This window comes from Musa acuminata, chromosome BXJ2-7, assembly GCF_036884655.1.
Source record: "Musa acuminata AAA Group cultivar baxijiao chromosome BXJ2-7, Cavendish_Baxijiao_AAA, whole genome shotgun sequence".
Taxonomy (NCBI): Eukaryota; Viridiplantae; Streptophyta; class Magnoliopsida; order Zingiberales; family Musaceae; genus Musa; species Musa acuminata.
The window spans coordinates 37,331,330-37,348,516 of NC_088344.1; the positions used below are offsets into that span (position 1 = coordinate 37,331,330).

General features: G+C 39.3%; 2 protein-coding genes across 7 annotated transcripts; both read right to left on the reverse strand.

Annotated features, from left to right (window-relative positions):
* Positions 1 to 1,136: 1,136 nt before the first annotated feature.
* Positions 1,137 to 9,036, reverse strand: LOC103992907 (probable WRKY transcription factor 3). The gene is made up of 4 exons (XM_009412808.3): positions 8,467 to 9,036; positions 5,355 to 6,055; positions 5,134 to 5,274; positions 1,137 to 1,694 (listed from the first exon to the last, which is right to left on the reverse strand). Exons 1-4 carry the CDS (start codon positions 8,962 to 8,964, stop codon positions 1,517 to 1,519), a joined length of 1,518 nt encoding a protein of 505 aa, XP_009411083.2. The 5' UTR covers positions 8,965 to 9,036; the 3' UTR covers positions 1,137 to 1,516.
* Positions 9,037 to 9,425: 389 nt separating this feature from the next.
* Positions 9,426 to 15,199, reverse strand: LOC103992908 (pentatricopeptide repeat-containing protein At4g21300). Of its 6 annotated transcripts, none has more exons than XM_065118800.1 (5): positions 11,534 to 15,199; positions 10,134 to 10,393; positions 10,007 to 10,061; positions 9,635 to 9,933; positions 9,426 to 9,515 (listed from the first exon to the last, which is right to left on the reverse strand). In XM_065118800.1, the coding sequence occupies exon 1, from the start codon at positions 14,376 to 14,378 to the stop codon at positions 11,943 to 11,945; it is 2,436 nt and encodes an 811-aa protein (XP_064974872.1). In that variant the 5' UTR covers positions 14,379 to 15,199; the 3' UTR covers positions 9,426 to 9,515; positions 9,635 to 9,933; positions 10,007 to 10,061; positions 10,134 to 10,393; positions 11,534 to 11,942. The 6 variants fall into 6 exon arrangements, with proteins under 6 accessions (XP_064974872.1, XP_064974873.1, XP_064974874.1 ...); XM_065118801.1 differs by lacking the exon at positions 9,426 to 9,515 and having other exon boundaries at positions 9,552 to 9,933; positions 11,534 to 14,461; positions 14,659 to 15,199; XM_065118802.1 differs by lacking the exon at positions 9,426 to 9,515 and having other exon boundaries at positions 9,552 to 9,933; positions 11,554 to 15,199.
* Between the last annotated feature and the right edge of the window lie 1,988 nt (positions 15,200 to 17,187).

Below are 17,187 nucleotides of genomic sequence, written 5' to 3' on the forward strand. Positions count from 1 at the left end.
CTCAAAATTAACTGAAAATGAAAATGAAGATATATACTAGTAGAAAACTAGTGATAAGGGGATAAGGTTGGGTATAGCTCTATCTTTGTATAATTAAGTAATGTCATTATTCTATTCAAAGAGAAAAGAAAAAGAACCAGTGACTAAGGGGGAAAAGTCATATGAAGCTCTCATCTTAAAGGACTAATTAATGTCATTACTCTCTTCAAAAGGGAAAGACAGATAAAGGCCCCAAAGGGTAAAGTTTGACTGCAAAATAGTTTGCAGGATATGAGATGGAGATATTCATTCATTGGGAGGACCAACAACATAATCATTGTCCAACAACTGCAAAGCATGTAAACAATGGGCAAAGAACCTAATGGATGATGTTCCTTGTGGTGGTCAGTGTGTCCCATAAACAGGATATTTACTTCACAAAATATGTGCAGATTCCCTTCCTCAACATAAAGAATCAGATCATTGTCTCCACTGTTTCTGACTAGTCCTAAAAATAATGTCCCTCTTGTTGTGCACACTACCTTGCCCAAGTATATTTCAACCATTATCCTACTATTTTTACCAGAGTGCCATAAAGCTTGCAGAGTTGCATTGAGGGAGCATAAAACAATATAATCTCAAGAATTCAAGGTTAGGAAACTAACCTGAAATACAGTGGTAGAAATTATTACTCCATCCTTCTCTCTTCAGGAAAAGCTTATTCATGCCTACAGAGTTTTGCCTCCGGTATCACCTCGAATCGTGATTCATATTCATTCATCTTTACCAGAGGTTTCCTTTGATCAAGGAACTGAGCTTTGCTGCTTATGTTGGAGAATTTACACTGCAAGTTACAAGTGATCTTAGAAACATAAATTTATAGAACCAGGTTGATGACGACAGAGTACTGAATAAAACACTTAGAACTAAATACAAACGAACCAGAATGAGATGTCAAAGTTAAATACAAGTACCAGAAGTCTCTTCAACAATGCAGTCTGTCTTCCTGAAAGTAACTGTTCCCAAGATACGGATGCTATGGATGTAACAATTACAAATACTATACTCAATTAGCTTTAAAAATTAGTGACAGAGATAGTGCAGCATTACACACAAGCTTCCACTGCAAGAATTAGGACTTTAAAGGGAAAATAATATACAACAATTTGCTTCTTTTTATGTTGTACAAAAGATATACAACAGTGGATGTCAATTCCTTGAGCAGGAACCAAAAGAAATGCACAATTAAGCAATAATCATCAAGGGTGGACATGAGTGGGTACATAAATAGCACAAAAGAAAAAAAGTAAGGGCTAGGTCACATAAAGTTACATAAGAACCTGATAAGCACAATGTAGGTGTGCTGCTGAACTTACTTTTAAGCCATCGTGACCAAGAAATGCAGCACAATACAGTGTGAGCTTTGCTCCATAAATTAAGATCATAACAGCAAAAGCTAAAGAAACTAGGTGTTCTCGTGTTCTTTCTTCAAGGTGGACAATTGCAGCTTCATAGACACAAGGGAAACTTGATCAGATCATGCATTTTTGAAAGCAGCACCAGAAGTTACTGTGTCATGGCTGCTTTTTCTAGCAGCTGGCACATCATGGTTATGTTTTCCCTCATATGTTGTTATTACAGCCTTGGGATCTGTTGGTGATCTCTCAATATGCTTCCTGACATTGCATCCTGCAAAAGTGCACTTATAATAGCTCCTGCATTGAAATAAGAAGTATTAAACTATATGAAGGCCTTGCAGATAGTCATTTTAAAAATGCTTGAGCAACAGTTTCAAATCTTATGAGGCAAGCAACAACTAATTTAACAGACAAAAATAGCAACATCGAGGCAAGACACTATTGAACATAATGACCGAAAACAAATTAGGAGATCCAAATTGAAACTTGCTATCAGACAAAGTATCATCCTAGGAATGTATGAACATGTGGTGTGTTGACCCACGCTAGAGATGTTGATTTCTAGATAGGCCAACTTTTGGCCTATGTGGCAGAAAGGTATCAGCATGTCCCCTGTGCTGTAAGACATTTAATCTCAGACCTAGGAGATAAAAAACCTAGAAACTACAAGTGCTTTATGCCTTAGTACCTATAGTTTAAAGGAAAAACAAAAAATTTACTGTGCCAATATGAACTAGTGTGCTAGAACATATCATGTGGAGTTTACTTTCATCTTCCATAATTCCGATATTTATATTGATTCTCTTGAACACATAGAAAGCAAAATTTATTGATATGGGTGGTGCTTCTAAATCATAAATTAAACCAAAACATGTAGTGTGCCTAAATGTTGTTCATTTTCATTTCGTGCACTTTTTATTTGGTTGATGTATGGGTAAGAGACCATCAGAGACATAATTATTTATTTTGAGGAATTTTAATAAATTTATCTAGTCTCTGAACTCATGAGTTCTTAATATAAATTTTAGTCATATATGTTATAGCAATGACTATCATTTGAGCAACACCGACCCTTATCAGCCAGCATGGTGAACATGGAATCAGCACTGGTACTTCCCTCATTGAATCAATATCTTTGGCAAGACCCTTTATAAGGTCTTGTCTTCTTTTTCCAGTGTCTAATACAAATATACATATCTCATACAGTCCCCATGATAGAGGTAAGTAGTCTATTTTATTTGTTCTTTTGGCTTTTTACTGGCAACACAAATGTCTGCAAAACACAGGCTAATAGCAGTCATGGTGCCAGAAGCCATATGGTATAGTGGTGGACTGCAGCTAGTGCAACTATAGGAGCTATGTCTTCATCCTCCTGCAAGGAAACTGGAATATAAATAACTTCAATATGGGAAAAAATCAAATCGATGGATAAAATACCTCAGATCTCCTAAGTTTCTCATCTGCTTCCAACTTAATTTAGACCATTTTTGTGACTTTGGTGGTTCAGTAACTTGAGGCCAATCTCAATACAATGGTATGTTTGCTCCTTTGCAACATGAAAGATCAGATTTCGAGTCATGGAAACCACCTGTCTATCTTTAGTGGCAAGACCCTTACCAGACCCAATAATGAGAGAGCCTCATGCACTGCACGAGTACACTCTTTTTGTTTTTGGTGGTTTTGTAACTTTTGTGGTGCCCAAAAGGTGTTCCAGTCCATTGCTCTAGGAAGTTGTCATAGTTCTTGCAAAATGTTTATGTTCTTGTTATTCAAAATTTATAAATCACATTGCACATCGTTTGCTCTGAAAGAAGTTTGTGTGCACCAATCTAAAAACTGAAATTATTAGTCCCAGACCATGATTTAGCAGGCAGCCACAAGCTTCGAGTTGTATATTATATGCTTCTCATGTCCTTTTAGATGTGTCGAATACTTTTAAGAAATGTTCGTCTTACCGGTCCATATCGGTGTACTGATCGACCATCAGTATGATATGTACCCGAGGCGTACTAACATACCATATATTAGTATGACAAGGGCATACCGATGGTATGGTAAAATAATCAAAAATAGCTCCAAAAATTTCTTTAAAAAAATTATATTAGGGTTTTTAAGTTAGAAATAATATAAATTTAATGAAATTTAGTAAAAATAATCTAAATTAAGAAAGAATAATGACACATATCTTTTTCGAATTTTAAGGAGTAGCTTTGTGGTATGTTTCGGACCATACTTTCATTAACATTGAATTATCTACAAAGAAATAATTTAAATTATTAGATTATTTTTTAAAACAACTTAAACTTTAAGATTCAAATGAATTAAGTAATCAATCGATGAATACACTTGGTTCTACCGCAAAAAAAAAAATGAGACTCCACAGGCAATGAATCGAGTTCCTCGATCTTATGTATATGTATATCAATTTAATATGTTTGTCGAACCCAATCCTAAAATTGATCCCACGACATAAAATATTAGTACATCGTATGTCATTGGTGCATCAATATGACGATAGCCAAAGTCTGATCATCGTGAACCACATGTTCGAGGTGGCTCCTGAGGCAAGGATGATTGTGACATGTATTGGTGCAGAGTATAAAAAATGTTAGAACTTCTGCTTTCGCCATTGATCTACTACTCCATATCATAAAATTGATCATCAACTACTGCTCAAAGAAGAATGACCAACTATTACCGTACTGCTATTGGTCATAAGATTCTCCATAATATAACGATTGTGAATACGATGAGCTTCGCTCTGTGTCTAAATCTTGTAGGCTCTGTTGCATCTACTCAAAATCATCTACTACCTTCCCCTTTCCCTTATGCGTATAAACTTGACCAGTACCTCGTCCAGCTCTATAATCTGAATCTTAGGTGACGTGTAAAATACAACTCCTCAATCTATGAACCACTCTCAAATTGTGTAGATGGGATCATCGACTCCCTAGCGTCACCTCCATCATCGGTCGAGAAATTGTTGTCTGCATCTGGAGTGTATAGGTTGTTAAATGCGATTGAGAATGTGCCTCGTCGCCCGGCTCGATTCTCTGAGAGAGTTAAAGAGATTGAAAGAGTGAAATGGGTTGAAAAATGGTGAAGGTAAAGGTTCAAAAACTCTTTCTTATGGTTCAAACGATCAAATTAACCATTTGAAACAGGGCAATCTCAGCTCTTAATTAGTAACAGACGAAATCCAACTGTTACCGATCAATATAGACCATGTATCGCCCAATACAGGGTCATATAATGGATACCACCCGGTATATGGTCGTTTGTGTACCGATCCCCTATCAAATCGATACGTACCACCCATACCAGGTGGTACAACTCGGTACAGCGAACCCTGCCCAGGAATGGTAAGTGTTTCATGTCCCACTGTAAATCTTTGAAGCTTAAGCTACTACCTTGTACATATATTATACTAAGAAAAGCATAAAAAACCTAGGATATTTGTCAGGCCTTTTCTCTTTAAGCAATTTAGTGCCCTAGTTCTTTTCATATTTGTAATTTTTAAGAACAAAGAAACTCCGATGGCTATACTAATATGACAAAACTTTATACTTTGCAAAATGCTCATTTAATATGGCAACTTTCTGCAAGCACTTGCAATTTAAGAGCTAACTTCAAAGACAAAAATTCAGAAGTAATACCATAATATACATCTAGTGTACACATAAAGCATAATATTACATTGAAAGTACATCACAAAATTGTATAGTCAAGATATTACCTTGGATGAGGATTTCCTTTCACTACTTTTTGCCCGTATTTACGCCATCTAAACCCATCATCCAAAAGATCAACCTCACTTCTTGTCTGCACAATGATCCTAGGCTCAGTCAATGTCTTCTGAGAAGAAGCTGCCATGTTCCTGAGAATCAGCCGAAGATAATATCATGAGATGTAGAATAATGAGAATATATATAGTTTTAGGGTGTATCTCATATATACCTTCTTTTAGGTTCACGTTCACCATCATCTCCCACATCTGCCTTAACATCAGCCACTTCTTCGCCATCAGTTGACCCAGATATTTGTTCAGGCGTCTCATAACCAGATTCTTGATCTTTTCTGGTAATTGGAACAACCTTTATGTTGTTTAGTTTGCCAAAATTTCCATCATGATCCAGAGAGCCTAGGTTAGGATTATCAAGGTTTCCATTTGTCTCATGTGATCTGCTAGGCAAACTGCCACCTTCCTTGGAACGCTTATTTGGTAGAGGGCATTGATGATTATGTTGGCCCTTGTAGATTATCTCGGTTACTTGACCATCTACTGAGCGTTCTACCTTTTTCTTAACTGGGCAGTTTGGATTGGTGCATTTATAATAACTCCTAGGATATTCACTCCCTTTCACAACCTTCTGACCATACTTCCGCCAATTGTAGCCATCATGCACAGGTTTATCAACAATGGTTGTAGTAGGTTGGGATCTTTGGTCAGATTGGAAACCTTCTGCAGATTCTAATACAGTATCAATTGGTTTAAGAGTAGGTATCTTTGGGATTAGTTGCTGTGGTGAGGAAGTAGTTGCTGCTGTTGTTAAGAAAGGTGATGGGAATTCTGCCTGACTTGACATTCTAAACTGAGATTGTGCAGCCTGGGCTGTGACTTGAGCAAGGACCTCTTGGTGGGACATTGCAAAATTCCCCTACAGGGATCGTAGCGTAAGATGCAATCAGCAATTGATGAATTTATAAACTAAATTGTTTCATAGAGAAGAACACCATTAACAAATCAGTATAAAGTTTATTCACATGTACCTTAACCTTCACAAACAAGTCATAGCCTAATAATAACATGACTCCAAAGACAATACTTTAGCAGTTCAAGATATCTGCTTAGTGAAATAGTGAAGTTCCGAAGCTGGAAAAACACGATGCCAATTTTTGTTTCTTAAGTAAAGTGGAAGAAAGAAAAAAAGATGTGTGAACATCTACTTTGAGCAAAATATTGGTTTTCCAGGATGAATCATAAGATGTGCCCAGCTAGTTGTCTAAATAAGCACAATTTTATTTAGGTTGCGTATTACAACTTTTGCATATGATTTGGGGGTTTGGCTGAAATGTAAAACAACCACCACAATTATAATCAGTAAAACATAAATTCTACATCAAGTTTAACTATTCAAATCAAATTTTTTCTCCATATATAATAGTTATATCTACCTACCAAAAAGAAGCAAATTATAATGCTTCTTAAGCTTGTCCGTAAGGACGATCATCTCTACTAAAAGCTGCAGAATGATTCTTTTTATGTGTGCTACTGCAAGATGCCTAAAGATGCAAAGGTTTTGAAGATGGTTTCTTGACCCCATTAAATTCAGTTTTTAGAGAGAGAAAAAGGGGTGGGGGAGGGGGAGTGTGTGCACGGGGACAGGACAGGGGAGCAAGGGAAGGCCAACAATACTGTAAAACCTGAAGAAACAATGATTGTCGAGCCATTGCTCACTGTTAACTAGTGGGGGCTTCTTGTACCTAAATTATTTCCTTATGAAAGGATTCCTCATTTGATCTTCATTGCAATTAATTGTTCTTGTTCCTAAGTGTCTTCCAATGCTTTTGACTAAAGTGCACTCTAAATATTGCCAACACTAAGTTAATTGAATCAAGCACATAGACTAGAAACCTTAATCTTTTTAGTAGCTTGGTAGAAGTTTATTTGATTTGTCACTACTCATGCAACTTTCTGGGAAGGTTAATGATATTGCAACAAGTTGAGAGAAAGTTCTCTGCAGAGCAGAACCATGAATGACAAAATTTGGCCAATATCATTAAAAAGGTTCATGACATAACACTTGTGTTGGTGACCCCTTCCATTACATTAGTGACACTGGAATAGACCTTACCAAGCCTCTAAATAGCAAAGTGACATCAATAGAAAGGTGTCTCTGTCTATTATGACATCTACAAGCATAATTATTTAGCTCTACCAAGCAATCAACATTACTTCAAACGTTGTGTCATTGAGGCTCAATGTATCATATAACCTGACCTAATGAGATAACTTAAACCATTAGCCTAAAATACTTAAGCCGAAGTCATTAGTAATACACCCATCAAACCCTTTTAAGTCAATCTTAATCATTGTCCATTTTTTATGTGGGACTAAATCCGACGTTACATTATGCTCATGCAAGGCATATGTTTGTCTTAAGCTAGAAAAGAAGAGGATTTCTTGCTATCAGTCTAATGCATTTTGCTTGATGAACCACAAAAGACATGACTTGCCAAAAGGGAGACCATTTCAAACCTTGCCTTCATCGGCCACGATTATCATAGTTGACCAAACAAACAATCTGATTTTATTATTTCAAATAATCATCATTTGGCACAGATGAAAATCATTCACTATTTCAATCGATCACCTTGACAATGTTCAAATTCTTGCCATATACCTTACATTATTTAAAATCCCTATGCTGACCAGCAATGCTACATTACTTCAATCGATCACCTTGATATTCTTGCCATTTACTTTTTTATAAACATTATTGTAAATCCCTATGCAGGCCATCTATGCTAACAATTTAACCACTTTAGAGTTCCTTACCATGCTCAGCATTCAACAACCTCAGCAACAAAGAACATCAAGATCAAGTACCATTTACTGCAAAATAAAGAACCCTACTTTGCATTCTTCTCTAGGGCCTAAATGCTTATACCTTCCCGAAGCAGTAGACCAAGACAGTTCTGCTGATAGTCTACATCGACAAGAGGAGTGCTATGATAAAGAAAATAAGGTGAGTTGAGTAGGAGTCTATCACATCATATCATCTTTTATGAATACCAATTGTAGCTCCAATATGACAGAGTAACTGAAATTAAATAAATTCAATTTGTGTAAAAAATAGATATTCAAAATTATTAGTAAACCACAGGTAATTAGGGAACTCAGGAAGTAGCAGTCTTTCATGGTAATAGATAGAAACTTGAACGGCAAAGTTCAACACATATTTATCACTACTATCCCAACATGCACCAGACATCCACACATTTTCCCCATCAACGAAACACAGGAAACAAATTCGCAACAAGATGAATTTTTTGGTGAATCACGTACCAGGCCAGATGAGAAGAACGCAGGAGAATCAAGCAAGCTCGCAGGGCTCAACCCTGGCGGTACAGTGAAATATTGCGGCTGGCTAATCGCCAGACTCGGCGGCCTATTCTGCCCCAACAGGACCAACCCGCCACCGCTCTCCAGTTCCCCACCGCTGGAGCGCTTCTCCACCTCCTTCCCCTGTTCCCCCGCGGAGCCCACCGTCCTCCTCGCCGCTGCCACCGGAGAATTCATCGCACCGACGAGCAGCTGAGTGAAGGACCGGCACTCCGATTCGGGGTCATCCGCGAAGAAGCTCGACACCAGCGTCAACGGGCCGGGGCTCACCTCGGAGGCGCCCGCGCCCCCGCCGCCGCAGTGGAAAAAGCTCTCGAGGGCGAAACGGGGAGGGAGGGTTATGGTGGGCCGCGGTGGCGCCCCCGCCCTTGGAGCCACCGGCGCCGCGGCATCACCTTCACGGACTGTCTCGCCGCCGCCGCCGCCGTTCTCCTCCTTCATCAGATCGTACAAAACCGCTCTCCTTCACTCTCTTACCGATAATTATAAACGAGAGCTACAAATGGGAGAATGGAGACTCCCTCCAAATTAACGATCGAATGGAGTAAAAAAGGAAAAGTTGACTTCAGACGCCACTGGATCATAATTACAATACTACCCATCACCATCTTTTTCTTAACGAATCTACCCTTGCAGGTGACGCCAATTATGATGTGCCTTCCAATTAAACGACGATGGTGGAGGGCGTTCTGGGAACTACACTAAATGCGTTGGCGGCGGGGTGGCTGTGAGGTTGCGCGATCACCCGGAGGAAGAGGCACAAGCACAGTGACCGAACACTTCGTTGGATTCTTGATCACGACACATACTATAATTGATTTGATCGGTAAAAACACAAAGCGACAAGGAGAGGGGAAAAGCAAAAGATTTCTTCTCCTTGAGATTTCGGGTCGGTGGTGTTCCAATGGTGATCGCATGAAACACGTTTACCACGATCGCAGGACGCTGAGCGATACTTGTCATTAGAACCCAACGCTATCGACGCTTGAGTTCTAACAACAGCACCAACAATCCAAATACAACAAAAATTAAAATTTAAGATCTTGAAAATAACAGAATATTCTTTATCGTAATAGGTACAAGTTGCAAGGTCATACACGATAATTAGTACCTGAATTCGCTCTGTATTCTACCTACATCCAGAAACAACTGGTGGAAGAATAATCATGTAACGGTGGCGCGTCTAATCATCTCAGTCCATCTCCGAAGTCCGAACAACACTTGCAGTTCTCTATCTCCCAATCGAATGCCAACCCATTTCCATATAGTCAGCTCTCGTTCTCATAAATGTTAACATCCATCATTGGTGGCTTCAGACTCCAAATGCTCAACGCACTTCAGGAAAGTATGTCCATTAAACGCTTCGATGATGCTGCTCCGTTCCTTCTTAAAGAAGGGTTCGCAGAAACACTGCCAAGCAAATTAAACCGCATTTCACCTTGAGCTCAGAGAGAGACCATAAGAATTTTTCACATAGTCATACCATATCTTTTACTGCTTGCCTTGGAATAAAGCGGCCACTCAAGAACACTTGGGTGCTGAACAAGAAAGACTTTATAATAAGCTGGACTCTCCCAGAATAGATGATAATTTATTTGGCCAGCACTTACCTGGTTCAGTCGAACAAGCTTTGATAATCTTGCTTCTTTAGCCTAGGAGGTAAAGTATGATCCTAGGTAATTAACTGTTAAGCATCCTTCAGCAGAATGAAAGATGATATCCAAAGCCTGTTGTTTCTGATTTGCAGGAATTTCACAGAAGAACACTCTTGATTTTCATTTTGTTTGCAGCCAGACCCAATGTGAAAGAAAATGCTATCAGAGCTTCAACTTTTTTCTTCTTGTTGATCACTTCTGAATCTCGTAACTTCCTATATAGAACAATGAAATAAGAATTTGCATCAAAAGTAACTTCAAAGAATTAAAATTTTCAAACAAAATTTTGTTTAAATAAAGATCTATCATCTATCCATTTATATTATCTGATAGCAGCGGGTGACCGTTGCTTAGTCCTAATAGCAAGTCATCTTCAAGAAATGTCACCTAAAAAAGATCAATCTGGTGTTTTGTGGAACAACATAATTTGTCCACTACGCCCAGCAGTTGAGAAATGTAATACAGGACCAAAACTCCGTAGAGTCGTTTTAATATCCTCCAAGGTATGAGCAGTAGCAGAAAAATCTGCAAGAAGGGAAATATCCTCAATGCCTCACATTATCTTTTGAAAAACTTAATATCTTTGAACTAGTTGGGCAAAACCATCAACAAAAATAAGCAAATACCCCCTTTCTTTCTCCTTTTCTACTTCCTTCACCTCCTCTTCCTCCTCCCTCCTCTTCTTCCACTTCCTTCTTCCTACCCCCACTCCCCCTCAGCAGACGATAACCGTGGTGCAGTCCGGTGTACCATGTGTTGGTATGCAAACCCGATGGGTACCAATCCGGCCATGGAATGACACAAGTTCAGTACCCTAAGTTGCATTCCTTGCTGGCATACCCCCACTTAATTCTCTTTTCTCCTTCCTCTTCTTATGTCATGCTTCAGCTCTGCTCCACCACGTCGGCGCTTCCTTCCGGTTGCCACTGTCACACTCCTATCCTCCTCCACTGCTTATCTGCGTAGCCATCTTTCTTCCACTTTATGGTACAACTCCTCTTCCACCTCTCTCTCTCACTCTCTCTCAAACACACACAGAACGACCAATGGTAACTAGTACCAGCACATACTGGCACTCGATACTAATCTAACAAAACTGGGGACCTTTTGCTCTACATTATCAAACAGTATGGAGTTTCTAAAATCCAAAATCCACAACCAGATATGAAACATTTTTAAATTACTTGTATCATCAAAGGACACAGATAGAATCTACCTTACGTAGAAGCAAGATAGTTAAGATTACTACAAAAATATTAGAATTTGTACATCTAACCGTAGATCTTATTTATTCTTTGACAAATTTTCTGTTATGAGAAAATGATAAAAACCAGTCCATTTTAAGAGTAACTTACCGTACCATGGAGTAACTTACTGTGTCAGAAGTGCTCCACAAACTGGTTAACAAGAAATCCTTTGGATGTACCCCAAGTAAAGATCAGCCAGTGCAATAGGAACATGTCTGAATCACTTGATCAACTGAACAACTCATAGGAGCTCTTTCTATCACCATATATCATGAATGTCATTGACAAGTAGACACAAATTTGACAGATTTGATACTTGAGGTTATTCAGCATCGTGCTCCACCTCCATCTTCCTTGTATAAAATCTTAGTTCCATAGAATTTCAATAACTCGATTTTCCTACATGGCATGCTTTACTAGAGAGTTGACCGAATGACCAGCAGATTCTTTTCCATCGAAGAAAATCCAAGAGTCAATTGAAATTCTTAATTGTAACTTGAAAGATTCCTCTAGGGCTTCAATCGCCACAAGCACACTCATTCAGTTCAACCAAGCTATAGCCAGGTATCTTCGCCAATCCTCTTTGTCTAGCTGTAGTCCACACTTTTGCAGCTTCATTCCAGTTACCAGACTGAGCATATACATTTGACATGAGAGCATAAGTACCTGACACCTGGGGCTCTAGGTCTAGGAGTTCCTGCCCAATCAGTTCCCCTAGTTTTGTGTTCTTATGGACCTTGCAAGCAGCAAGTAGAGTGCACATTGCACTGGCCCTGTCTCTTAATGGAGAGCACTTCACCAAATTGTATGCTTCTTCAAGTTGACCTGCTCGACCAAGTAAATCAACCATGCAGTTGTAATGCTCTTCTTGTGGGGCAACCAAATAATCTGAATTCATGGAACTAAAGATGCGCCAACCCTCTTCAACCAGCCCAGCATGGCTGCAAGCTGAAAGCACAGAACTGAATGTCAACTCATCCGGCTTCAAATTTTCCCTTTGCATTTGACTAAACATCTCAAGCACTTGTGTACAGTAGCCATGAATGCCATATGCAGCAATCATCGTATTCCATGATGCCAGTTCAGGTCTTGTCATACCTTTAAATACAGCTTCTGCAACATCTACTCTTCCACACTTTGCATATGTAAGTATCAGAGAATTCATGGTGGCAATATCTTCTACCAGACAAGTTCTGTAAATATACCCATGAATTTCTTGAACTGGTTCTGAACTACCCAGTTGAGCATGTGCCTGAAGTAGAGTTACAATGACAGGTGAATCAGGCTCTTCACCTGTTCTCTGCATTTTCTGAAACATTGCAGTAGCTTCATCAGCAAGACCAATATTTACATAACCCATCATCATCACCGTCCATGAAACCAAGTCTTTATCTGTTATCAAATTGAAAATCATCTTCGCATTCTCAATTTGCCCACACTTTGCATACATGTGCATGATCAAATTGGAAACATCTAAATCTAATTCAAGTCCATATCTGATCACAATACCATGAACCCACCTGCCTTTTCTTGCATCTCCCACATCAGCAAATGCTGATAATAGACTCACCACTGTTGCAAAGTTTGGTCTTGCAGCTTCCCTAATCATATCGCTGAACATGTTAATAGCCTCTTCAACTAACCCATTGTGGAGATAACCAGAAATCATGACATTGTACACTATTGTATCTCTGCAGATCAGATGATCAAACAATATCCTTGCTCTTTTCATTTTATGGCACTTGGAGTACAGCTCAATGAGAGTGGTGGTCAGAACTTCATCAAGTTGAATATTTCTTCTCATTATGTAGGCATGAAGACTTGTGGTGTGCTGCACCAGATTCCAATTAGAACAAGCTGACAGCACATTTGCCAAGGTGATGGAATCTGGAAAAAGATTATTGTCTTGCATCATAAGACAGAAATATTTTAAAGCTTCAGAACTCTGCCCAAGTTGACTAAGCCTAGCTATCAGTGCATTCCATGATGCAACAGTCTTTTTCTTCGTTTGCCTAAGAACAGAAGCTGCTATGGAAATGGCACCACATTTAGCATACATATCCACGAGACTGGTCAGCAGGACCTCATCTGAGACACCAATCCCTCTCCTGAGGGCATAGCAATGGACTGAACGGCCCTGTTCAAGTTCTCGTAACTGCCCTGCTGCCTGAAGCAAGCTCACAAGGGTCACCCTGTTTGCATTTAGCCCTTCCCTGTGCATGACAGTAACAATTTCAAATGCCCCCCGTGCATTGAAATCAGTAAATTCTGCATATCCAGTAACCATTGCTGTATAAACAACAACATCCTTATCTATGATCTCTATAAATGCTCGTTCTGCATCCTTGATACTTCCAAATTTCAAGTATAAAGCAATTAGTGAAGAACCAATAAACCTATCATCATTTAGACCAACCTTGAAGGCATCTACATGGACAGATCTTCCAAACTCTATGTTCATGAGTTCCATACAACTCTTTAAACCAAAATTAATAGCTGAACTAGCAACATCAATTCCTTTATACTTTATATTTAAATACAACATAAGAACTTCCTCAAAATGGCCAGCTCTAAAGTAGCTAACAATAGCAGAATTCCAAAGAGCAATATTTTTGTTCACAGTCTTATGGAATACCCATCTAGATTCAGCTAAACCACCAAACTTAGCATAACAATTCAAGAGCTTGGATTGAAGATAACTGTTATCTACAAGTCCATGAGTGAAAATGCGAGCATGAATCTTTCTTAGCAATCTGATATCCGTGCATGCTTGCAGACAAGACACGAACCTCTCTGTCGCATAGAACTTGCGCAATGACAAATTTTCACTAGTACATCCACATAGTCTCCTTGAACAAGTCGCAAGGGGTGAGAACTGGAGAATCTTTTTCAGTGGTAATCTGAACTCAATAGAAGAAGGCAGCATTTTGTTTTCTAATTTAAAATGGACCATTCTGATTTAAATTGAACTGGTTTATTTTCCTTCGAAAGCATTAAGTTGTTGCCATCAAACAACAAAGAGAATACCAAACGAATCTGATTGGAAAAGACTTATTTAGTAATGTAGAAAAGAAAAGCCCGATCTTTAAGAACAGATCAAAACCAGAAGAAGAGAGAACAAAATTGAACCAATCAAAAGGTTTCCTTCATAAACATCTACATATACGTATAAAAGCAGAGAAATAGGAGACCTTTAAATTTGGAACACCAACGCTCCCTAATTATATATCTACCTTGGAAGAAATAAAAGGGAAAGACTGTGAAAATTTTGCCATTAAATCGGATCGGATGGTTTAGTTAACCGTCAAATCATGATAATTAAAGGGGTGCCTCCATCCCATCGACTCCGTGAACCCTCTTGAGATCATTGAATCCACCTCCGCCGCCGTCACCGTCGCGTGGCGGCGATGCCGGGACCCGGGTTGACAAGGAGAGAAGACGGAGCTACCCTCCGATCCATCTCGACGTTGAGGGCGTAGCTTAGTGGGTCGTACCAGAAAAAATCAGATGAGACCCCGCGCCGATGATTCACCCCGCTGCAGCGGGAGGAAAGCCCAGGCACTTCCCACGGTTATCCCGCAGCTCGTGCATCTTGGGCCAGATCCGCGAGGCCGACAGGATCAGCAGCCGAGCCGCTCGCTCGCCGTACGGGGTTCTCGTAGATCCCCGTCGTCGGGGGGTTCTCGCAGATCCCCGCCGTCCGGCAGCGCGGAAGCAGTCGGTGGAGCAGCGGTGGTGGTGCTACGGGTGTTAGGTTTAGGTTCTAAATGTGAATTTTGTTTTATAAATCGATTAAATTGAAATATTATAATATTATTATTTATTTTTATCATCAGCTCTAATTCAATAAAAAAAAAATTTACTATCAAAAACCTCATATTTTGTGTTAGAGAAAAAAAGTGGTTGACATTCTAATCGTGAATGCGATTAGTCAAAAACCGAAATATAAGAGTGTGAACGTGATTAGTCAAAAAAAAAAAAAAAAAAAAAGGTCTAACCCGATTTCATTATGTTGAGAATGTAATTTTATATTTCGCTGTAGAGGGGGACTAATTTCTAACCACCCTAATGGTTTTCCTCTTGGCTTTTTATCCACGTCGGCAACATGAGAGACAACCCATAACCGCCTACCTTGCACTTGTTTTGACTCTTGTTTTGCAGACAGACGGGTGGAAGTTGACCTGAATCTTTTCCTCCTATCAAAGACTCCACATGATGGTTATGTTGAAAAAACGAAGAGTGAAATGGTAGAAACAAACTCATTTCAATTAGTATCATAAGGACGGTGAAGGAGAGGATTTCCTCAACTGAGTAGCGATATTTCCTTATGTAATTGAGGAAATCTCATCTACATGTGATAGATGATGATAGACTGATAGTGTAGTCTTCATCATTTATTACCCTTCCCCAAGGCATACTTCGGGGCTCTTGCGAAAGAGATTCGAAGTGCAACATTTAGTTCTTCCGACATGAGTGCGTTTGGGATTGCCTCCCTAGTATTGTTGGTGGCAATCCATTGCTAACTTGTCCCCCGTGGCATCGAAGGGCACATGTTGGTCAGGAAGAATCAAGTTTTTCGATCTCTCCATCTCTTTGCAACCTCCATGTCACAAACGAAGGTAGGGGTTGGCCTTTTTGATCTCCACACCTCCGACGAAGACGGGGTCGGCCATCTCGACCTTAATGCCTTGTGTATATTTTGCCCTCTATGGTAAATTTCTTCTCATGTTGGTCAGGTTTTCCCAACTCATGTCTCTTGGGCATATTTTGCATTATACCTCTACTATAACAAACTTCTTATGTGGATTAGGTTTTTCTGACTCATGCGCTTCTGGTATATTTTGCCTTTTGCCTCTACCATAGTGGATTTTTTCTCATACGAGTTAGGTTTTCTCACCACGAGCACATTTTGTTTTGTACTTCGTTGTAGCAGATCTCTTCTCATGCAAGTCAGGTTTTCTCGACTCATGTGTCATCATCATGGTTCGAGTTAAAGTACTCCATTTCCTATTTGAAGATAATTTTTGAGTTATTCTCCATCCAGGCACTTTTCAATGGTAGTTCAAACGTAAGCTTTATGACCCGAGGACTTATTTTCTTCCAAGGCGGGTCCACCAATTATAACGTTAATATATCTCTTCATCGACCCTTGAGATCAGGTCGAAGCTTCCCAATGCCTTCGGATAAACTACCCGAGGTGTCTTTGACAAATGAGTTCTTTAATCCGTTCTTTCAAGTCACAATAATCTTTTATGTATGGTCATAATGTCGATAGAAGTAATAGTACTTGGACCTATCTTTCTTTACTAGTAGAGTCTTTATCAGTAGAAAACCTTTTAAGAGTCCCTTATCTTTTATCTATAAAAGGACTCTAGTTCTAGTATATTCAAGGGGGTTAATTCAGACCTTGGGTGAGGCAACTCGAGTCATTTGCTTCTTCTTCGTCGTAGTGACCTTAGGGTCGAGGCAAATTGAAGCTACTCCTGTCTTAGTCTTTTATGTGTCTCCTCATGTTTACCTTAGCGATAATATATTGTTGGCCCTCTAGAGTACCTTATGTACTGTCACTAGAGCCATCTCTACCCATGACAAAAAAAAATGAGAGGGCTTGAGTCCTATCATGAAGGTATGTTTTATAAGTGATGAATGAGCATCTTGCATGTCTCGAATTTTATTTATGAACCAAGCAAAGCATTATACTAATAGCCTCGGGTGTATACTCTCGAGGAAGTAAAGCTCAAATTTCATAACCAGCTTAGCAA

What these genes read in the sequence shown, in the direction of transcription:
- LOC103992907 (XM_009412808.3), bottom strand. Translation starts at nt 8,964, where the DNA reads ATGAAGGAGGAGAACGGCGGCGGCGGCGGCGAGACAGTCCGTGAAGGT. An exon ending in CGTTCTTCTCATCTGGCCTG is followed by an intron (nt 6,056 to 8,466) that starts GTACGTGATTCA and finishes CGATCCCTGTAG; the next exon opens with GGGAATTTTGCAATGTCCCA. An exon ending in GAACGTGAACCTAAAAGAAG is followed by an intron (nt 5,275 to 5,354) that starts GTATATATGAGA and finishes GCTGATTCTCAG; the next exon opens with GAACATGGCAGCTTCTTCTC.
- LOC103992908 (XM_065118800.1), bottom strand. Translation starts at nt 14,378, where the DNA reads ATGGTCCATTTTAAATTAGAAAACAAAATGCTGCCTTCTTCTATTGAG.